Source organism: Spermophilus citellus (assembly GCF_964194105.1).
Source record: "Spermophilus citellus genome assembly, chromosome: 4".
Lineage (NCBI taxonomy): Eukaryota > Metazoa > Chordata > Mammalia > Rodentia > Sciuridae > Spermophilus > Spermophilus citellus.
Genome location: NC_138185.1, coordinates 191,684,442 through 191,705,992, shown reverse-complemented (window position 1 = coordinate 191,705,992; position 21,551 = coordinate 191,684,442). Strand labels below are relative to the sequence as shown.

General features: G+C 48.6%; 4 protein-coding genes across 13 annotated transcripts; 3 read left to right on the top strand and 1 right to left on the bottom strand.

The window, feature by feature from the left end:
* Nucleotides 1-864: 864 nt before the first annotated feature.
* On the top strand, nucleotides 865-8,766 carry DCAF11 (DDB1 and CUL4 associated factor 11; the record flags this gene model as incomplete). 9 transcript variants are annotated; one of them, XM_081291620.1, is made up of 15 exons in its annotated part: nucleotides 865-1,020; nucleotides 1,553-1,764; nucleotides 2,808-2,935; nucleotides 3,169-3,296; nucleotides 3,557-3,621; nucleotides 3,892-3,992; nucleotides 4,223-4,369; nucleotides 4,577-4,631; nucleotides 4,970-5,038; nucleotides 5,385-5,442; nucleotides 5,531-5,716; nucleotides 6,166-6,319; nucleotides 6,806-6,958; nucleotides 7,732-7,838; nucleotides 7,929-8,766. In XM_081291620.1, the coding sequence occupies 15 exons, from the start codon at nucleotides 865-867 to the stop codon at nucleotides 8,061-8,063; spliced, it is 1,854 nt and encodes a 617-aa protein (XP_081147746.1). In that variant the 3' UTR covers nucleotides 8,064-8,766. The 9 variants fall into 9 exon arrangements, with proteins under 9 accessions (XP_081147746.1, XP_081147752.1, XP_081147748.1 ...); XM_081291626.1 differs by having other exon boundaries at nucleotides 873-1,166; nucleotides 1,581-1,787; XM_081291622.1 differs by having other exon boundaries at nucleotides 873-1,170; nucleotides 1,581-1,787.
* A 3,190-nt stretch (nucleotides 8,767-11,956) lies between these two features.
* FITM1 (fat storage inducing transmembrane protein 1) lies at nucleotides 11,957-13,294 on the top strand. The gene is made up of 2 exons (XM_081291629.1): nucleotides 11,957-12,272; nucleotides 12,657-13,294. The coding sequence occupies exons 1-2, from the start codon at nucleotides 12,007-12,009 to the stop codon at nucleotides 13,267-13,269; spliced, it is 879 nt and encodes a 292-aa protein (XP_081147755.1). The 5' UTR covers nucleotides 11,957-12,006; the 3' UTR covers nucleotides 13,270-13,294.
* A 2,313-nt stretch (nucleotides 13,295-15,607) lies between these two features.
* On the top strand, nucleotides 15,608-18,563 carry PSME1 (proteasome activator subunit 1). The gene is made up of 11 exons (XM_081289301.1): nucleotides 15,608-15,964; nucleotides 16,630-16,662; nucleotides 16,809-16,871; nucleotides 16,973-17,083; nucleotides 17,174-17,219; nucleotides 17,334-17,431; nucleotides 17,620-17,688; nucleotides 17,784-17,851; nucleotides 17,957-18,011; nucleotides 18,086-18,172; nucleotides 18,340-18,563. The coding sequence occupies exons 1-11, from the start codon at nucleotides 15,926-15,928 to the stop codon at nucleotides 18,418-18,420; spliced, it is 750 nt and encodes a 249-aa protein (XP_081145427.1). The 5' UTR covers nucleotides 15,608-15,925; the 3' UTR covers nucleotides 18,421-18,563.
* Nucleotides 18,562-21,077, bottom strand: EMC9 (ER membrane protein complex subunit 9). 2 transcript variants are annotated; one of them, XM_081289300.1, is made up of 5 exons: nucleotides 20,402-21,077; nucleotides 20,174-20,250; nucleotides 19,133-19,202; nucleotides 18,951-19,018; nucleotides 18,562-18,794 (listed from the first exon to the last, which is right to left on the bottom strand). In XM_081289300.1, exons 1-5 carry the CDS (start codon nucleotides 20,597-20,599, stop codon nucleotides 18,614-18,616), a joined length of 594 nt encoding a protein of 197 aa, XP_081145426.1. In that variant the 5' UTR covers nucleotides 20,600-21,077; the 3' UTR covers nucleotides 18,562-18,613. The 2 variants fall into 2 exon arrangements, with proteins under 2 accessions (XP_081145426.1, XP_081145425.1); XM_081289299.1 differs by having other exon boundaries at nucleotides 18,951-19,045; nucleotides 20,402-21,034.
* Nucleotides 21,078-21,551: the final 474 nt, after the last annotated feature.

Sequence of the window (21,551 nt, the reverse complement as noted above, 5' to 3'; positions counted from 1 at the left end):
GGACCTTCGCACCCGCACAGCGAGGTCACGCCTCCCAACCCCCAGACTGGGCAAGGATCCCTAGACGTGGCAGGTCCCGGCCTTGGACTCAGCCCTGTTACTCATAAACCCGCAGGAGAGGGTAGGAGGCGGCGCGCGTGCACACCCCGAACCCGCGGCCGGGTACTGAGCCGCTCCGCGAAAACAGAGGGAAGATCGGCAAATCCTGACGGGCCAAGGGAGCGTCTCAGGGAACTGACGGCACCCGAAAGGCCCCAGGAGACAGAAGGGTGTATTAGGGAGTGTCTGCAAAGACTGCAGAGGGAAGCCAGGGATCGTCTAAAAAGGACTAAGCGGAAAGGGGGAGGTCTAGTAAAGGCTCTTCCTACAAGAAAAAGGTTTCCACAAGCTAAACCCAGAAGGAAGGTGTGGGTCTGAGTCCCCCATCTGTGACGTAAAGGCGTCGGACACTCTTTAGGACAGAGTCGATGGAGCTTAGGCCGGCTAAGAGAACGAAAGAGAACGCTGGGGGATGGGACAAAGTGGAGGCTCCGGGGCAGTGTCCAAGAAGTTCAAGGCCAAATGATCTTTAGGGATCAACGGTAAATTGCATCCCTCGCTAAAATACCTCTCAGTAGCTAATCATCAACCGATTCTTTTGTGACCCAGTCATTACGTCTAGTTCCGCTATCTCTTAAGCAGAAAGCTACCAGTTTCCCTGTAGTCCTCTCCACCAAGAGTGAATGCCCCTCCTCTGTCACGCACTTCCTCCCGCCCACCTATCAATCACCGTACTCGGCGGTCCAGTTAGCAGATCCAGGGGGCGGAGCCATCAGGAGCGTCGCGTGACGTAGACAGCCTGCCAGCGGGGAAGCCGGGAGATGCATGACGAAGGAGGCGCGTGACGGAGGAGCGGTTGACGGAAGCTGCGGCAGCAGTCGGTGTAAACAAGGCCTAACGCCTCCGCGGGTCCTGCGACCGCTCCGCTCCTGGCTGGTGGGTGGTCCCGCACGGGGCGGTACCCGCCGGCTCCAGTGGGAGGTGCTTCTCGGCTTCCTCTCCCCTTTGGTGTACACACCCCCGGAACACCACGTGGGCGTGAGGCAAAGAAGGAGGGGGTGTTAGGCAGACTTCTAACTTCATTGGCTGTCGTTGCTGCCGGCTCCTGAAAGAAAGCACTCTGATTGGTCGGTAAGGGGGTTGTCGGGGGGTCTCTGAGTCCTAAGGCTTTTGATTGGTTGGATGAGATAAGCTAGTGGGGCGCTTTCTTCCGCGAGTGGTTTTGATTGGTTGACCGGAGGGGTTACCTGGGAATCCACCCCCCAGGGGACTTTGATAGGTGAGTTTGAGGTAGGAAGCTGAGAAATTCCTCTTGAAAGGATTCTTATTTGTGAGTTAAGGTCGCACCCTAAGCTTCACTCCGCGTTCTTTGCTCACAGGATTGGGGAAGGTTTGTGTTCCCGAGGCGTTGGGAGTTGTCATAGGCTAAAGAGACGGGATCTCAGTCACTAAGAAGGGTCTCCCTCCTAGAGATAGCTACTGCCATCAACTCAGGAGACCCTGGTCTTTCTAGAGCAGACTTTGCTTTCACCAAACCCAAGGAGGTGACAAAAGGAGCCTCTGCACAGGACCTAAGGATGCTGTGACCAGAAGATGGGCTCTCGGAACAGCAGCAGCGCAGGATCCGGGTCTGGAGACCCCTCTGAGGGCTTGTCCCGAAGAGGGGCTGGCCTGCGTCGGAGCGAGGAAGAGGAAGAGGAGGATGAAGATGTGGATCTGGCCCAGGTACTGGCCTATCTCCTTCGCAGGTAACTTACTCTCTGGTGTGGCTCCACAAGGTGCCACCACAGTCCCTTGATCCCAACTCTAGGCAAGAAAATTACAGAGGATGGGGAATGAGCTTAGTCCAAGACGCTGTTCTGTTTAAACCGAGCAGCCTTTCCCTACTGCACACCCATGGCACTCAGCTCCATGCCCAGTAAGAGTGGTTCTTACTTGGAGCCAGTGAACAAAGGACCCACTCTTGTGTTGAAGGGGCTGCTTAGGGGAATTTCTCTGGCTATAACTACAGAATGTGATCTAACTTCCATGTAAGTAAAAGGAAAGAAAAAAAAGGGGGCATTGATGGGAAAGGAGTTATTTGAGAGGTAAAGAGTTGGGGAGGGGGATGTTGAAGTAATTGACACATGATATGAGACCATGTGGATTTACTTGAAAAACAAGTTTAAATTGGCCTAACTCTAACAGTTTTTTTTAAGATTTTTTTTAGTTGTATGGACACAATACCTTTATTTTTATTTATTTATTTTTATGTGGTGCTGAGGATTGAACCCAGTGCCTCACACATGCTAGGCAAGTGCTCCACCACTAGCCACAACCCCAGCCCCAAACTCTAACACTGTTTTTGAGGAAAGAATGCCTTGAAGGGAGTAACCACCAGGAATTGACTGGAAAAGGGTGCAGCTGGCTTTGTTTCTTTGTGTGTGGCTCCTTAGAAGATAAACTTTGAGAGCCCTTAATAATATTGTGTACCATGCTGGATTCCTCTAACAGAGGCTCAGAAGGAAATGCTCTCCTGTTTAGTTCTTGGAGAGGTCAGCTTAGTAGGTCAGCCTCCACAGCATGTTAGGGTTCTCTGCTCTTGCACCAAAAGTACAAATCAGTTTTCTACAGTGTCTTACGGGAGACTGAAAATAACAGCCAAGAGCTAGTTAGCCTCAAACGTCAAAATGAGTACCAAAGGTAAGAGCTGGATAGCTATTGACTCTGAATTTAGTTGGTTTGGAGAAAGGGGTCCCCTCCTTTATAATGGGGGGGTCTCTCCACAGAGGCCAAGTGAGGTTGGTGCAGGGAGGAGGTGCAGCAAATTTACAACTCATCCAGGCCCTCTCGGACTCGGAGGAAGAGCATGACAGTGCCTGGGATGGTCGTCTCGGAGACCGATACAATCCACCTGGTAAGAAGATAGACCAAAACCTTAATGTTTAAAGATTTTTCACTAGGAAACCCTTTTTTATTCTGGTGAAGGATAATAGGTTAATTTGAAAAAAAAGAAAAAGAGGATGGGATAATTGAGGAAATGAGGGAGTATAGCCCCTGTATATATTCAGCCATATTGGGTGGGCTTGGGCATAATTTTGCTGTCTTCTGGGGCTAGAAGACCCAGAAACTTCTTTTTGGTATTCACAGTGGATGCAACCCCTGACACCCGGGAACTGGAATGCAATGAGATCAAGACACAGGTGGAGCTGGCCACTGGGCGGCTGGGACTTAGGCAGGCATCCCAGGAGAACAGTTTTCCTCGAATGCTACACCAGGTAGGCCTCTCCACCTCCAGCTAGCCTAGCAGCAGACCTGCTAGGCAACCAGAAGCTCTGCTAGCCCCAGAGAGAAAAAAGAAGCAAACTTTGCAAGGAAACCTCAAATGCTGGGGCTAGAGAGTTAGTCCATATTGGACAGACTACTGTGTATGGTGTCTGTTTCAGTAGCAAAAACAATTTCCTTGGAGGAGAGGGTTGGTATGACTGAAGTGGCCCTCTATTTCTGCTAGCAATATTCCCCAATCCCTTCCATTTAGAGAGAACGGGGCCTCTGCCACCGGGGAAGCTTCTCCCTTGGAGAACGGTCTCGAGTGATGTCTCAGTGAGTATGGGGCTTGGTGGAGAGATTCTAAGGGCCAGATAGATCTTTTCTCCTAATATTGAAGGGGTAGGTGTTAAAGGATCTTCTGAGCTATTAAGGTTAGTTAAGGGGTTGAGGCTTTGAGAATAAACAAAATGGAAAAGTATAGAAATTTAAAGGATGGTGGAATAGCTGAAGGTAAAAGGGAATAATGTGCTTGTACTCGTGTTACATTCTGCTAACTGAAATTCTTATTCTGAGCTCCACTTACCCTTCACTTTGCTTCCCCAGCTTCTTGCCCAATAGTCTGGGCTTCACTGATACCTACTCACAGAAGGCTTTCTGTGGTATCTACAGCAAAGATGGTCAAATCTTCATGTCTGCTTGCCAAGGTACCAGACCCAGCTCCTATAATTATACTGCTTTTCTCTGGAACAAGGAATGAGTTTACTGAGGACAGAAAGTCATAGACCATGGAGCTCAGAACCTAATTTAGTGATGCTTAGTTAGCACCTGCTTCCCATGATAAAGGAAAGAGTCTACAGACACTGAGAGAGAGGTATGATCTAGGAAGGGTACAAAAAAGGTGTTCCATAATTCTGCCTGATTCCTACTTACACAGACCAGACAATCCGACTGTATGACTGCCGATATGGCCGTTTCCATAAATTCAAGAGTATCAAGGCCCGGGATGTAGGCTGGAGCGTCTTGGATGTGGCCTTCACCCCTGATGGGAACCACTTCCTCTACTCCAGCTGGTCTGATTACAGTGAGTATACACCAGACTTCTATGTCTCCAGCCTAGAATATGAGATCTCCATGCATCTTTCTCTGAGACAAGACTCCATGTCCTGTCCTGAGAAAATCACTCTCAAGGTGCTCTGATGACCTTACCTTTTTCCTGTGTCTTCCATAGCTTCATTTCCACATTCTGTCCACAGCCCTGAAAAATTTTTGTTTCTCTTGCTTCCCTTAGTTCATATTTGCAATATCTATGGGGAAGGAGACACACACACTGCCCTGGATCTAAGGTATTGGCTTCTCTTTCTCATCATACTCTCTAGAAACTTCTCAAGGAAGTCTCCCCAGGAGCAAACCTCTTGAACTGAAACTCCCGCTTAGAGGGAAAAGTATACTGGTTGCAAGTTTCTCTGCATGGATTCCTGGGAGGGAATTGTCAGCCAGAAGACCAGGGTGAAATAGACAGTTACAGGATTATTTATAGGTTCTCACTAAGGTGGTCTGCATTCTAGTATGTATCGGAAGGCTTTCTTGTTCTTTTTTTTTTTTATAATCCTTGTCAGATTCTCTGTAGATTAACAAAAGCTATAGGGTAGTCCACCCAACACAACTCCTTTGCTTTCTTCAGACCAGATGAGCGTCGCTTTGCTGTCTTTTCCATTGCTGTCTCCTCAGATGGACGAGAAATACTTGGGGGGTAAGTGTTTGTGGGGGATGTCCCCCTCAATTAATGAGATAGAGGAGTTCTGCTAGAGATCACTTCTGCTGTCACAGAGGCTGAACTGTTAGCTATGGAAAACAACCAGTCTTCTCTAAAGTTGGGGTTTATGAGCTGCTTCCCCTCTTGCTCACCATTTTCCCAACATGAGGAGACAGTTCTCAAGTCTCCTTGAAAACAAAGCTTACTCTTGTCCTACTTCCTGTATAGGAACAGACAAGGGCTTGACCCTCAATAAAGCTTCTCAGCGGGACTCTCCAGAGTATACATAAAATTGGTCCACTCAATCATGGCTCTAGCACCCTCCTTATCCCTTCCCTTTCAGGGCCAATGATGGCTGTCTGTATGTCTTTGACCGAGAACAAAACCGGCGCACCCTTCAGGTATTATTCCTGAGACTTATAGCCTCTGTCTTCTGGTCTTTGACCTATTTTAAGGAATCTTAAGTGTGTTAGCCTTCTTCTCCTCTAGATTGAGTCTCATGAAGATGATGTGAATGCAGTGGCCTTTGCTGATATAAGCTCCCAGATCCTGTTTTCTGGGGGAGATGATGCCATCTGCAAAGTGTGGGATCGACGCACCATGCGGGAGGATGACCCCAAGCCCGTGGGTGCACTGGCTGGACACCAGGATGGCATCACATTCATTGACAGCAAGGTGGGCAGAGAGGCAGGGCAGCAAAGCCAGGCTACTAAAGTTCTGGTTGCCCAGGAGGGTGTGAAGGATACTGGTATGGGTATTTGACAAGCTCTTCATTTAGCTGGGGTGTGCAAGAGCAGGAGTTTAGAGAAGGGGCTTAAACTAGGAAACATGAGCTCCCTCATATCTGCCAATCCTTAAGAAGCAGGCAGGGTTTTCTTTACAAGAAAAGTAGAGGACATCTAATCTAGAATAAAATAGGATATTCAATCAGTACCCTGGGAAAAGAAAGGAAAAACCTAACCAGGGGGTGAGATCTGAAGCAGAGCATCAAAGATGAACTCACCTGGATGAAGAAAGAGGCAAGCAAAATCAGAAAAGGAAAGGTTCGTACCCCTCAGCTAGAGCAGGGAACTAGATTAACAGGTATTGACATGGCAAACTCTGATCTATCTTTGGATTCATAGGGTGATGCCCGGTATCTCATCTCCAACTCCAAAGACCAGACCATCAAGCTCTGGGATATCCGACGCTTTTCCAGCCGGGAAGGCATGGAAGCCTCACGCCAGGCTGCCACCCAGCAAAACTGGGACTACCGTTGGCAGCAGGTGCCCAAAAAAGGTGAAAATGGAAAGAACTGAGATTTAGACTTAAGAATTGGGTTGGAAATTAAAGTACTTGATCACTGGTAGGGTCTGGCATGGGCTCAATGGATTCATCTGTAGCCCGGGAGTCCCGGAGCCCTATCACAACCCCCTTTTCTTGGCATTAACCCTTGATTCACTGGCCCACGAGGATATCCAGGGATTCCCATGGTTGAAGGCTGGGGATCACCCAGAGCCAACCAATATAAAAGTATATTGATCACTGTTGACTGTTGGGTGGGGAAAGAGTTAATATTTGAGAGCTGGGGACATAACTCAATGGTAGAGCACTTGCCTAGCATGTGTGAGGCACTGGGTTCAATCCCTAGTGTTGCCCAAAAAAAAAAAAAAAAAAAAAAATTCGAGACTAGAGAGACCATTGTCTCTGAGTTTTTGCTAAGAACAACTGGACAATCCAGAAGCAGACTCCCTAATCTAGAGCTTTCCATGAATCCTTACCCAGCCTGGCGGAAGTTGAAGCTCCCAGGGGACAGCTCCTTGATGACCTACCGAGGCCATGGGGTGCTGCATACCCTCATCCGCTGCCGCTTCTCCCCGACTCATAGCACAGGCCAGCAGTTCATCTATAGTGGCTGCTCCACTGGCAAAGTGGTTGGTAAGGATTGTGTCAGAACAGGGGGCTTGGGAAGAGCAGGAATGTTTCTCTGGCATTCCACCTATATAACCAGAGCAACCAAAAAAAAAAAAAAAAAGCCAAATGACAACTCCTAATGAAATTTAATTTGGCCTGGAGCAGGGGAGGCTTAAACAGAGAATAAAAAACATTCTGTTTGTGAGCATTTTAAATTAAGAAAAGGGACATGGAATTCTAGTCAGTAAACATAATCGATTACTAAAAATATAGTTTGTTATGTTTTCTTAGTCAAGGAAAGGGGGGGTTACAGATGAAAGGTAGGAGGAAACAGGCAAAAAGAATGACACAAAAAGAGAGCATCAAGTAGCAAAGGACTTGCAATCACTGAAGCAGGAGGAATGCACAAAAAGAAACACAAGCAGAACTATAGATAGAAAAAGCTTGACAGCATGCTGCACCTAGGTAGGTACACAGAGACCCATGCAGAAATGAGAGATGCACCCTGTCCAGCCAAGGACAAGCAGGTGCAGAATTCACTTTTGCCACTGTCTGTATCTTGCTAAGAGCTTTAAGGCAACTGTTTTCTTAAGTTAGGCCTTTGAATTTTAGCTGAGGATCAGGGATACCAACATACCATAGCCTCAACCTAAGCTGGGGAAGGAATCCAAAATAACCCCATTCCCATGGGAAAATGGGAAGTTGCCCAAGAGTTAGATCATTGGTACCTTTTGGGGAGCCAGTGGGTGCCTTAAAGGTCTGTGGCAGCTCCTCTCCACTCTGGCTTTCCCGGACAGTGTACGATCTCCTCAGTGGCCACATCGTGAAGAAGCTGACGAACCATAAGGCCTGTGTGCGTGATGTCAGTTGGCACCCCTTTGAAGAGAAGATTGTCAGCAGTTCGGTGAGGTCGCAAGTTTGAGGGACCAGCACTGGGACTTAGACCTGGGAAGGGGCAGCACCCCCTGACTACTTGGTACCTTCTGCCCTGCAGTGGGACGGGAACCTGCGTCTGTGGCAGTATCGCCAGGCTGAGTACTTCCCGGATGACATGCCAGAGACAGAGGAACGCACCAGTGCCCCTACCCCAGTGCTCCGCTCTTGTACGGCCTTTTCCTCACCCCAGTAGATCAGACATCCAGCTCCTTACAGGGTGAACCTCTCAACAAATTCTCTTCCTCTTTCTCCTCCTCTTTCTCTTCTGGGGAATGTCTGGAGGAATCTCTGGAATTGGGTGGCAAGAAACGAAAGCCCAGGCTTTTGGCTAGCCCTGGAAGATCCACCCCACAAGGCCAGGTGGTCTTCTCATGTATGCACACCCAGTAGGCTTGGGTTCCTATCTCTGGCCAGGGTCTGGTGGGACTTCTGCCAGCAAGAGAACTGTCCTGAGTGTTTTTAATCATGTTATGATGTTAGGTGTTTGCTCCTAGATAGATACCTGAGGACAGGTGTAAATTAACCTGTCAGCCAGGCCCATTGCCCAGGTCTTCACATTGAGGATTAGATTGGCCAGTCAGAGAGCCAGGTGTCCTGGCCTTTCTTCTTGAGGTCTAAGGGGGTGGGGAGGGCAGGATAGATAAAGGTGTTTCCTTAGCACTCTGGGGTGAAGATTATGTCTTCTCTCTTGCCTGGGTCTTTGGATTTAGACAGGCTGTGATGTGAGAGGCAGGGGTCTCCAAAAGTTTCACGCAGCCCTACATGGCACAGGCCCTACCTTTCTGAAAGTCCTGTCATGTTGGAGGTCAGCAGCTTCAAGGAAGAAGGTTGAAATAGGGCTCCTTTGTCCTCTCACTGGCTTTGGCTCCCTCAATAAATCCTCTGTGGGAACCTGGCTCAGTGTCTCTGCTCACTGTCTCTTTTTCATATCTAGTTCTTTTATCCTCTCACTTTAACAGTTTCTACAAAGCCTTCAGGTATGCTCCTCAGTAGAAGAAAACATCCTTTTGACACCCTATGAGAAAAGAAAATGCTAAAATTGTTTATTAACTGAGCCTTGCAACAGGGTCTTCCTGTCAAACTCAGAAACTTCCCAGGAGACAGCAGAAGATAAGCACAGTTTTTGTTACAGCCCAGGAATACTGTGAATAGCTCTGTTCTGGAGCTGCTCCAGTCTTCATAAGAGGTGGTGAGTGAACACAGAGCCAGAGAAAACCCCATCTGGATGCCTACCACTCAGAACTTCAGGCCTCAGAGGAAACTGAAGGCTGAGTGAGATTGTTTCACATCTGGCTCTGACGAGATCTTTCCCCACAGCATGTCTTGCTCTCTAAGGCAATTTGGAAACCCAGATGTACACTTCCAGGGGTTCTCACAGCAAAGGGTAAAAGGGGTACCTATTTAAGAGCCAGACTAGGTATGGTGTTTTTGTTGTGAGGTGAGGTCTCACCACTTTACCCAAGCTGGTCTCAAACTCCTGGACCCAAGTGATTCTTCTGCCTCAGCTTCCCAAGTAGCTGGGAATACAGGAGTAGCCATCATGCCTGGCCCCAAATAGATACTATTAAAAGATAACTTTCCAGTTCCTCAGCCTCTACATGTTCTTATTCCTTAGATTAATCTACCTAGTGTGAAACTATCATGCCAGATCTCCTTTCCCACCTGCCCTTTCAGTCCTCCTGCATCACTTCACCCCCAGGATCCCTCACAGCTCACCCAGAACCTATTAATTCCAGGGTGCCAAATTAAGAGGCAAATTAAAATCAGTATCCCCAAAGCCTCATCTGATCAAGGTCTCAGGGACCATCCATCCTCTCAGGCATTTTCAGTATAATTTTAAGTTATTGAACTGTGTAAACTGTTTTTAATACTAATTGTATATTTTGTACTACTAACAATTATAATGCAAATTCAGTCCAGAAGGAAAAAAGTTTTAGGACTTAATGATCACAGGAAAATTTTTTAATTAAATTTTAAATCATATGCTTTTTTGCAAAGAATGTGACAAATGGCCAATAAAAGACTTTCCAGCATAAAAACATTAAGATAAATTCTGTGGGGAATATAGAAAAGAAATATGATCTCTGATTTAATATCTTCTCACATGTTTTTAAAGTGGATAATGATGAGATATTTCATTACTGTAGTGTTTAGATTGTACTGGACACCTTTAAAAGAGTGATATAGGGCTGGCGATGTAATTCAGTTGTAGAGCACTTGCCTAGCATACATGAAGCCCTGGGTTCCATCCCCAGTACTGCAAGAAAAAGAAAAGTGATAGCTTTATTTTCAAATGTCAGCAGATAAAATACACTGGAAGCTATGTCTTTTTCAACTATTTAGAATCACAAATGGAACATTTCATGTCCAACTTAAAAAATGTGTGAGGAGGTCTGTAGGTCGTCAAAATTCTTATAGTGTCTGAGCAAAGAGACATGAAGGCCATTCTGTTGAAGTTTGGGATTTTAGGATTTGGAAGGTACTTCACTGATTATCTAATCTATCTTGATCAATTTATAGATGAGGGCCCTGAGTACAGAGAAGGATTGGCAGATTTTCCCAAAGTCAAAGTCACTGTTAGGACACAACCTGGGGAACCTTTCTTGCTCATTTATTTCACTGCCTCATGGGCCTCTACTGTGCTCTGAAAGCCCACCATCAGTTTTGAGGAATGAAGAAGGAAGACAAAAAAAGTGATCTTGAAATAGTTACTGAATAACAGGGACTTCTTGGGTCAGTTGCTCTCTTGCTGCTCCAGCCCAGTGGTGGGTTTAGGAGGCCCAGACTGGCAACCCTGAGGCTCAGGGTAATTGGTTGAGGACAAAACCTAAAGTTTTTGTTTGTTTGATTTTGGTATTGGGGATTGAATCTAAGGGCACTCTACCACCATGCTAGATCTCCAGCCCTTTTTATTTTTTATTTAAGTTGCTGAGTCTGATCTCTAATTTAGGATCCTTCTGCCTCAACCTCCCAAATCACTGGGATTATAGGCTTGTACCACCACATCCAACTGAAACTAAAGATTTTGTTTATTTGTTTTGTTTGGGGTATCAGGGATTTAACCCAGGGGTGCTTTACCCCCACTGAGCTACATCCCCAACCCTTTTTTGAGTCAGGGTCTCACTTAATTGCTTAGAGCCTTGCTAAATTGCTGAAGCTGGCCTCAAATTTGCCATCCTCCTGCCTCAGCCTCCCTAGTCAGTAAGATTATAGGTATTCACTGTCACACCTGAGTAAACCTAATGTTTTGAAGAATTGTCCAGACTGAGGATTTCTTTTTTTCTTCTAGGGTCACCTGTGCCCCTGTAACCTGAGAATAAACCTCATCTTTGGGGTTCTGAGAGTCTAACCTGGGCTACTAATCATTTCACACAAGATGCCTTTCTCAGAACATTTAATTTCTTCTGTTGGTCATCATCATAAACACAAATGGTGCCCCATCAGATGTGCTCCCTTGTGCATTCATTGCACAACCATTGGTTTGCACAGCAGCCCTGGGCTAAATTAACCCTTTAGAGCCCCCTCAGTCCAAGGGTCACAGTTCACTGAAGTGGACACCACAGTTGATAGGCTTTATGCAACCTGAAGGGGACACTATTGTGCACACCCACCTTGCTTCCCAGAACCCCAGGAGAAGGACTAGACCACACTGATAATAAGGCAGACACAGATTTGGTTAAAATTTAAAATTTGGTTAGTTTTAACTTCATGACCTCTTATTTCCCTGTGGAGTTGGGTACAGAGTAGAGGGATTTGGGATGACCAAACTAAGGCAGGCACACTCAAGCAGGCTGTAGACATGACAGCCCTGAACAGTAGGCCTGGTCCTGAGACATGAATTAGAATGTAGTTGGAGGGAGCTAAGGACACAGGGCTAATAGGAAAGGACTCAGGCTGCTGTCAGGACACACACTATCACACACCCGAGGCCAGGACCCTGCTGACGTGACAGCCCTTCACCCTGGCCCCTTACTACCCCCCCCGCCCCTCTCCCCCGCCTGCCAGCTGCCAACAGGGCTCTGCCCTGTGTCTGCCACACCTGTCACTGCCTGTCCTTGCCCCGGCGAGGAGGGGGGCCCATCAGCCCCTCCTCAGCTGCCCAGCAGAGCAGGCAGTTAGTGGGGAGGGGAGGGAACATGGAGCGGGGGCCGGTGGTGGGGGCAGGGCCGGGGGCTGGGACCCGAATCCGGGCACTGCTGGGCTGCCTGGTGAAGGTGCTCCTCTGGGTAGCCTCTGCCTTGCTGTACTTTGGAAGTGAACAGGCTGCCCGCCTTCTGGGAAGCCCCTGCTTACGGCGCCTCTACCATGCCTGGTTGGCAGCGGTGGTCATCTTTGGGCCCCTTTTACAGTTCCATGTCAACTCTCGGACTATCTTCGCCAGCCACGGCAACTTCTTCAACATGTGAGTCCACATAAGGGCATGGGACCCGGCTCCCTACACTCTGGGATCCCAGCTCCTTTCTCTAGGTTTCTGTTCTGCTGCCAGTCTGAACTCTAAAAATAGTATAGGAGGTTGAGGAGAAGGTCAGAGGGAGGGGGAGGGGGACAGTGTGGGGGTACAGGGCAGGGGCAGGAGTAGAACTGAAGAGGAAATGTGGGCCCTAGAATGCTCAGTGGTCCTCTAAAGGGATAGTGACGTTTAAATGACTGGGGGCTATAAAGGACATGGGCAGGAGAACCAGTGATGATGTGTAGAACTGGGGACAGACCAATGATGGGAACACTGACCAGGATGGGGAGGTGAGGCTGGGGGGTCTCAGTAGCCTTCTCTCTTCTCTGCCCACAGCAAGTTTGTGAATTCAGCCTGGGGCTGGACATGCACCTTCCTGGGGGGCTTTGTGCTGCTGGTGGTGTTCCTGGCTACACGGCGAGTGGCAGTGACTGCCAGGCACCTGAGCAGACTGGTGGTGGGGGCAGCAGTGTGGAGGGGGGCCGGCCGGGCCTTCCTGCTCATCGAGGACCTGACTGGTTCCTGCTTCGAGCCTCTGCCCCAGGGCCTGCTGCTTCACGAGCTACCTGACCGCCGCAGCTGCCTGGCTGCAGGCCACCAGTGGCGGGGCTACACCGTCTCTTCCCACACTTTCCTGCTCACCTTCTGCTGTCTGCTTATGGCTGAGGAAGCAGCAGTGTTTGCCAAGTACCTGGCCCATGGGCTGCCTGCTGGCACCCCCCTGCGCCTGGTCTTCCTGCTCAATGTGCTGCTGCTGGGCCTCTGGAACTTCCTGCTGCTCTGTACTGTCATCTATTTCCACCAGTACACTCACAAGGTGGTGGGTGCCGCGGTAGGCACCTTTGCCTGGTACCTTACCTATGGTAGCTGGTATCATCAGCCCTGGTCTCCAGGGAGCCCAGGCCATGGGCTTTTCCCTCACCCCCGCTCTAGCCGCAAGCATAACTAAAAGAAATAAAGGCACATCAGGCCTAGCTCTGTCTCCTCTCATTGTTCCTTTGGGTCCTGGTAAGGATAAGAAAGGGGTCTGATAGTCACTGGGGCTCCTCAACTATTCCTTCTGTCATCAGCCTTGAATATCCTTCTTTGTACATGACCTCCATTCCTCCTGCTGTCCTTTCAGTTCCCTGATCTGCAGACTTCTGGCTCTCTGGGGCTGTGGTTTCAAGGGATGGTGGTGCTAAGGCAGGTGATAGTGTCTTTAGGTGTGTATATCACCCTCCCTAAGTAGGTGCTTCTCTCCAGCCTAATTTATTTATTTTTTCTAATTTCTCCACTAAATCTCCTCTCCACTATCCTCAAGGGGCTGCTTCTCTGGAGACCCCATAAAGGAACACTTCCTATCTCTGTCTTCCTCATAGGGCATCTCTGTGCTCATTTATTTAACAATGTCTAAATGTCTATAAGTTTTTATATAAATTAATGCATTTAGTCCTCGAAACAACACTATCAGGTTGATTTAATAGTGTTCCTCTTTCACAATTGCAAAAACCCAGGCACAGAGGCTAGGTAATTTGTTCACAGATACTGAGGAGACAGGAATAGAAACCCAGGCAATAACGGTGCAATGGCTGTGCCCTAAACCAGGGATTAGCCAATTACTGCCCTCCTGTGGCCAGTTGTTGTATGGCCTGCGAACGAAAAGTGGTTTCCTTCCCGCTCCCCCAGCTCCCTGGGGATTGAACCCAGGGGCGCTCTACCACTGACCTGAACACACCCTTTCATTTTTTGTTTTAAGGCAGAGCTTTGCTAAGTTGCTGAGTCTGTCCTCAAATTTTTGATCCTCCTGCCTCATCCTCCCTAGCGGCTGAGATTGCAGTCATGTATGGTTGCATCTGATTTTTCCATTTTTTTGTTGTTGTTGTTGTTGCCTGACAAAAACCTTTATCAGTTTTATTCCCATCAACTTTGTGTGAAAGGGCCCAGTTTAGAGTAGTTTAACTTAAGCTTAACTTTTTAAAGTGAAAAACAAAACACATAACATATGCCACTATTGACATCTTCCCAGGTCCACTTTATAATGAATAAACTTTTTTCATGTTGTATCAAATACTGAAATTAGGCCTTACAGATTTGTATACATAAAACATAAAAATAATTATATAATATATAATGTATATAATATATATTATATATACATACAACTTCACCAGGAAAACAAAATATTATACAGAGAACAAACAATTGCCCCAAGCTCCTAGTACATTAGCTATTTTATGTGTTTCCTCCAGTCTTATCCACCAAATTTATTATTTCATATCTTTATTCAGGCTTTATTTATTTTGATTTTTCCATTTTTAAGTGGCTAAAAAAATCAATAACATTTCATGGCACATTTAAATTATATAAAACTATAATTGTAGTGTCCATAAATATTTATTGGAACCTAGCCACACTAATTCATTTATATAGTCTGTTTTTCTGTTACAATGGCAGAATTGAGTAGTTGCTACAGACACAGTAAGGCCCAGAAAGCCTGAAATATTTACCATCTCATTTCTTACAGGAAAGAAAAAAGATTGCTTAGCCCTAGTTTAAACCAATACATTACCCTCTCTTAACCACACACAAACACATACACACACACACACACACACACACACACACACCACAAACTGGCTAATATCACAGATAAGTGCTGTGAAGGCACTAGAACACTGATTTATAACAGAAGTTTGGAGAGAAGTACTTTATAAGGGATAATGGAGAAAGATCTCCTTGAAGAGGAAACAGCTGATCTGATAATTGAATGTCAACATCCAAGGGAAGGGTGTTTGAGGCAAAGGGTTTCTCAAGGGCAAATTATCTGAGGCAGAAATGAACAAGACGCCTTTGGAAGACAAATGAAAAACCCAAGTATTTGCAAGTGTAATGAATGAGGCGGAAAGAAATAGAAAGTGAACTTGAAGGGGAGACAAGTGTCAGGTAGGGCCTTTGCATTTCATCTAGAGAGACGCAAACCTGTTGCTCTGCGAGAGCAGGTCATAGAGGAATGGAGTCTGCAGCTCCGGTCCCGAGGGGAGCAGATAAGGGCTTAAGTAGGCATGGTGCCAACGTCTGAATATGGATTGGTGGGACAGAGGATGCCCATGTAGCCAGGGGACCATACTGGAGAGGCTAGGGAAGAGATGCCAGGTTTTGTTCCATTTTAGAAAAAAAAAAATAGAAGAATACCAAATAAGGTTTATCGTTCCAGGCCGAGCAGGGGAAGAACAGAGCCGGTAGCGGAGGAAGGAAGATGGGAGGCCGGGGCAGAGAGAGGCTGGAGGGGCGGAGGCAGAAGGCTGGCACTGAGATGCGGGGTGGGGGGGGGGGGGAGATGCGAGACTGGAAGGCCAGCCTTGGAAGCGGGAACCAGGGCGGAGAGGCGGAGGAACCGGGAGGAAGCACTCCTTTGGGGCTCTAGGGGGAGCCCAGCCTCAGCTGCCTTCCTGCGCGGTCCGCCCCGCCCCGCCCCACTCCCGGGCAGTCCCCGCCTCCTCCAGTCCCTCCACTCCCCAGTACCCAGGAAGGCCGTGCGGGTTGCGAGCGAGCGCTGCTTTCGCTTTCCCTTCCTGGTGCCCACTCCCGGCTCCTCGTGCGGCGCGAGGCCCCTCGCCCCGGCCATGGCCACACTCAGGGTCCAGCCTGAAGCCCAAGCCAAGGTGAGCGCCGCGGGTTGGAGCACAGGCCACTGGGGAGGCGTGGCTCGGAGACGCTGAGGGTTCCCCTGACCCGCCCCCGGCCCCTGGCCCGCTGCCCAGCCGCCACCTGTGTGGGGGCTACGTGCCCCAAGCACCTGAGCCCCGGGAGAGGCGAGGTGGCCATGCTTCAGCGGAGTGAGGTGAAGCAGAGAACAGGACAGGAGGGGAAGTCCACTGGCCCAGAACCCCGGGGCCACACACAGTTGGGGCGCCAGACCTGCCCTTGCCACCGTGGTCTTTCCCTTAGAAAGGGCTTCAGATCTCACTCTGTGGGACACTCCGTCCCAGCCCACTGACAGAGGGCTCTCTTCACACTCCTCCTCACACAACCCAAGCGACCCCAGGGCCTTTGCATTTCATCTAGAGAGACGCAAACCTGTCACCGTTCACTGCCAGGAATGTTCTCATCCCCCAAATCCAGCTTCACAGGGATCCACTTCACCCTCCCCATATCCAGGTCTGCAGAGATCCCCTCCTCCACCACTCCAGTCCACCCTCACAGGGACCCATCCCCCATCTTCAGGTGTCACTTTGGAGGGATCCACTCCATCTTTCACACAACTCTAACTGTGCCCAAATACATTGGCCTTAAGCCACCTTTCTGAAGTGTTGCCTGTGCCCCACAGGTGGATGTGTTTCGTGAAGATCTGTGTACCAAGGTAAGACCTGCCCCATCAGCAACCCTTCTCTACCCAGCTCTTGCTGCTCAGCCATCCCTTGCTGGGCAGTGTCACCCCAGCCTCACTGCCTTGTAAAGGCATTTGAATCTGAACCCCATCCTCCTCCACCCCCACCTCACACACAGACAGAGAACCTGCTCGGGAGCTATTTCCCCAAGAAGATTTCTGAGTTGGATGCATTTTTAAAGGTATCAGGGCAGGGAACTAGAGAGTGGGGGCCAAGAGGAGAGTCTGGTGGGCCTTGAGAGGGATATCCTCATCTCCAGTCTTCCTCCAATCCTGCACCCAGGAACCAGCTCTCAATGAAGCCAACCTGAGCAATTTGAAGGCCCCTTTAGACATCCCAGTGCCTGATCCAGTCAAGGACAAAGAGAAGGAGGATCGGAAGAAACAGCAGGAGGCAAGCTAGGAGACCTGGGAGGAGGGGCCTAACCATGGGGAAAATCATCAGCTTTAGTCCTGTCTCCAAAGAGCCCTTCTTTCCCTACAGAAGGAAGATAAGGATGAGAAGAAGAAAGGGGAAGATGAAGACAAAGGTACTTGAAATTTATGTAGTGAAAAAGAGTTGGGTCCCAAACTGCAGGAGCTCCTTCCAAAGGATTCCTTTCCACACAGGCTGCCATGTAACTGACCCCTTGCTCACTTTCTAGGTCCTCCCTGTGGCCCAGTGAACTGCAATGAGAAGATTGTGGTCCTCCTGCAACGTCTGAAACCTGAAATCAAGGATGTCATTGAGCAACTCAACCTGGTGAGCCCTCCCACTTCTACCCTCCTGCCTTCATGTGAAACCCTTTGTGCTCTTGGTCCAACAGTTAGGGCATGGCACTTGCTAGGTCTCAGCAGGAAAGGACACAGCAAATGAAGGAGGCAAGGAAAGATGGGATCCTGGAATTGGATGTGAGCTGATGTGGTTTTGATGCTATTCCCTCCCTTCAGGTCACTACATGGTTGCAGCTACAGATACCTCGGATTGAGGATGGGAATAATTTTGGAGTGGCTGTCCAGGTAAGAGCATCACCCTACCCCCAATCTTCCTGTATAACTTGTATATCTTTTTCCCTACCACCCCACACACCCACAACCATGCTTTCTTTCCCTAGGAGAAGGTATTTGAGCTGATGACTAGCCTTCACACCAAGCTGGAAGGCTTCCACACTCAAATCTCTAAGTAAGTGACCAGCCACCTGCACCCCTGTACACACTCTATTTGTTTGGGGAAAGAGGCCTGGGCTTTCTCCTTCTTCCACTCCATACATAATACTCCTATCCACAGGTATTTCTCTGAGCGTGGTGATGCAGTTACCAAAGCAGCTAAACAGCCCCATGTGGTAGGTGATATCCAGGTCAGGGTGCATGGAGGAAGTACACATTTCAAATCAGGTCTGACCCTGAGTTTCCACAGGGTGATTATCGGCAGCTGGTCCATGAGTTGGATGAAGCAGAGTATCGGGACATTCGGCTGATGGTCATGGAGATCCGCAACGCTTATGTGAGGGGGCGAGGGCTGGGCAGGGGTGGGCAGACCCCTTTCCTAGGTCATCTACTCCCTGACCTTGCAGGCTAAGTGTCAACAATGACAAAAGTTTGGCCTCTCCACAGGCTAGAAGTGGGGTACAGAACCATGTGACTGACCCTCACTCCTCTCTGGCTGTATAGGCTGTGTTATATGACATCATCCTGAAGAACTTTGAGAAGCTCAAGAAGCCCCGAGGAGAAACAAAGGGAATGATCTACTGAGAGACTTCTCTCTCATTCTGTGATGAGTACAGCAGAGACCTTCCAGCTTTTTACCAGGGATTCCAGACTTTCCCTTACCTTCCTACCATTGAGGTATCTTCCTCACTTTGCCTCCCAGGCACAATAAATATAGTCATACCGTTGCCCACCAGCCCAAGTCTCTTTATTGGATCGTGAACCCTCTGGTCCTAGCTCAGACATTTTCATTTGTGGAACCAACCCACTGGGTAATTTGAATGTTCAGCTGTTGGTTGGTCCAATCTTGCCGGATGTCATCAAGGTGGCAGTCAAAGTCCACAAGGTGTTGGTGGGCCCGGCCCTCTAGTAGTGCTCCCACCATTTGCCGTGACTCTTCCCAGTCCCTCCACATCACTCTGAAATAGAAAACCCCACTGAAGTCAAACAGCAGGACAGTGGGGCCAGACACTGACTTAAGAGAAGTTGGGTTTTGAGAAGAAGAAAGACCAAGGACAGAGAAGGTCCAGGAACCTTGGGCTTCTAAGATGAGGTGGAGGGAGTGGGGCACTCACAAGTTCTTGTCCTTGGGGACCCAGCGGAGACCTTGGTTCTCTAGGACGATGACTGGAGGCACTCGAGGCTGAGGAACCAGTTTCTGATTATCCAACTGGGTGGACAAAGAAGGGCAGGTAAGAGTTTCAAGGATCTCCTTCCTGACTCTCTCCACCTCCCCATCTTGAAACCCAAGCCTCACCATAATAAGTACTGCATCAGGAAAGAATTCTGCAATTCGCCCAGCAATTTTCAAGGCCAGGGGCCCAGGGCTGTGTAGAGGGAAGATCAGAGTGAGCAGCCAACTGTGGGCAGACCCCATCCATTTGAGCTAGGCTTCCCAGGTCTCATAGATGTGGTCGTAGTTGTGGACTTTCCCTGTAGCTGGCCTGAGGGGGATGGGCCTGCTGGATGCTTGATGAAGAATTGCTTGATGTTTGAGTGCTGTGGGAAACAGGTGCTCAGACACTGCTGGTGAGAGCAGAAATCAAAGGTGGTCTTTTGGAGGGTAATTTGGCATAAACCATCCAAATTGAAAGTGTAATATTTAGCATATGTTAACCAAGACAGTCAATTTATAAAGAATTAACAGTAGTAGGGGTTGGCGATATAGCTTAGTTGGTAGAGTACTTGCCTACTTGCCTCGCATGCACAAGGCCCTGGGTTCATTCCCCAGCACCACAAAAAAAAAAAAAAAAAAAAATTAACTGTAGTAATAGAAAAGTCTCAACATGGAGATAACCTCAGTGTTTAAATAAATTATGGGAAATCCATATTCATATACTATAGCTGTTGTGTTAAAGCAGATCTTGGTGTGGAGATCAAAAGATGTCAAATATTTATTAAGTGAGGGAGAAAGGCAAGTTAGAAAACAGTATTTCTAACTTGATTTATATATGTGATGTATATATATACACATATATATAATTACATATATCAAGGGGTTTTTTTCTAAGTTGCTGGTTAGGGTTCCTCTGTGTTCTTGCAGCACTTGGGTGAAACCTCAGTTAAAGCAAGATCAGCCCCATCTTGTTGAAACACAGTTGTCCTTCCCACCCATGTGGCAGCCCCTCTTATTTATCTTTATATCTCCTTATTCTACTATCCAGCATAGTGCCTGATGTACAGACCCTGCTCCTGAGCGTTTGATGAAAGAAAGATGGAATGAATGACATTAGTTCATTTGCATCCCACCCACAATCTCCATAATCCTTTGCCTTCTACTTCTGACTACCCCACTCACCTCTGGTCATCCAGAGCTGCATTGGCATGGTAGTACCCAGCCACCACCAGACCGGCCTGTGTGCCCCACACGTCCACCTGTCGTGGGAAAGGAGCCATCAGTAACTAAACCATGCTGCTGGCTCTGTGGGTGCGCATTGCTGCCAAGGGGCTGGGATGGACTTGAGCTAATGGTGTTAGGAGACTAGCCAGAGGGTCGGGGTTGGGGATATGTGCCCAGTAGTGACACCTGGTTGAGGGCGACCTCCAGCATGACGGACAAGGCTAGGTGGCTGTGGAAAAGGGGCACACAATCGGTGAGGCACAGACATTCTCCAGCCCGCGGCGCTGGCGCCAGCAATAGTCCATTGACCGCAGCGTGCGGGTACCGGGCCGCGTGCAGGCACATCTTCACGTAGGCCCGGGCCGAGATTTCCACCTCCCCCATGACAAGCGGGACCTGCTGGGACGCAGTAAACCGGATCAGTGTGATTTCTCCACCCCGCGCAGGCGAGCTTGGCCTTTCCCGGTGCCCTATCACTTAGATTTGACCGTGATGATGACACGTCTGGAAGGCAGCCGATGGACTCAGGGAGATCTAGGTCGGGAGCCCGCCCCCAGAGTGGCGGAGAAGGCGGTCGCGATCGCATCCCGCCACGCCAAGCTCCTCCTCTCGGCCCCTAGCGACAGGCTCAGGTCCGCGCCGGCTCCTAGAAATACACGCTTGAGTCCCGCCCAAGTTCCGCTCTTTGATAGGTCTAGAGGATCTCATCTTGTCCAATCAACGACCGCTCTCGAGTATTGCCCCGCCCTTACCTCGGGCGAGGAGGAAGTAATGCGTAGAAGTGATAGAAAGGAAACCACGCGCTTCTTGGCTGGGCTATCCGACTTTTGCTCTTGATTGCTGGTTGGCTCTGCGGATTACCTGTTAACTCTCCAATGATCCCCTCAGAACTAGCTGGGTGCCCGCAATCAGGCAACAGAGGATCTTTGAAGGTGGGGAAAAAGCCGACTCCCTTGCTCCTATTATAAATGATATATATAAAGACGTAGATATAGATGGACTTCCAAACTGTCAAATGCTATGGAGCATTCTTATTCCATATTTTAAAACGGGACAAGGGGTCTAGGGTTGTGGCTTAAAGGTAGAGCGCTCGCCTAGCATGCGTGAGGCACTGGGTTTGATCCTCAGCACCACATAAAAATTGATAGTGTCCACCTATAACTAAAACATAAACATAAAAAAAAAAAAAAACAACGGGACAAGGCCCTAGGTTAAAGAACAGTCCTATGGAGTTTATAGCAAAGATCACAGCAGAGGATCCTTGTCTCTACCACCTTTTTCAGAGCTGAATACCAAAAGGCAATTACAAAGAAAGCAAATAGCTGAAATCGGGTAA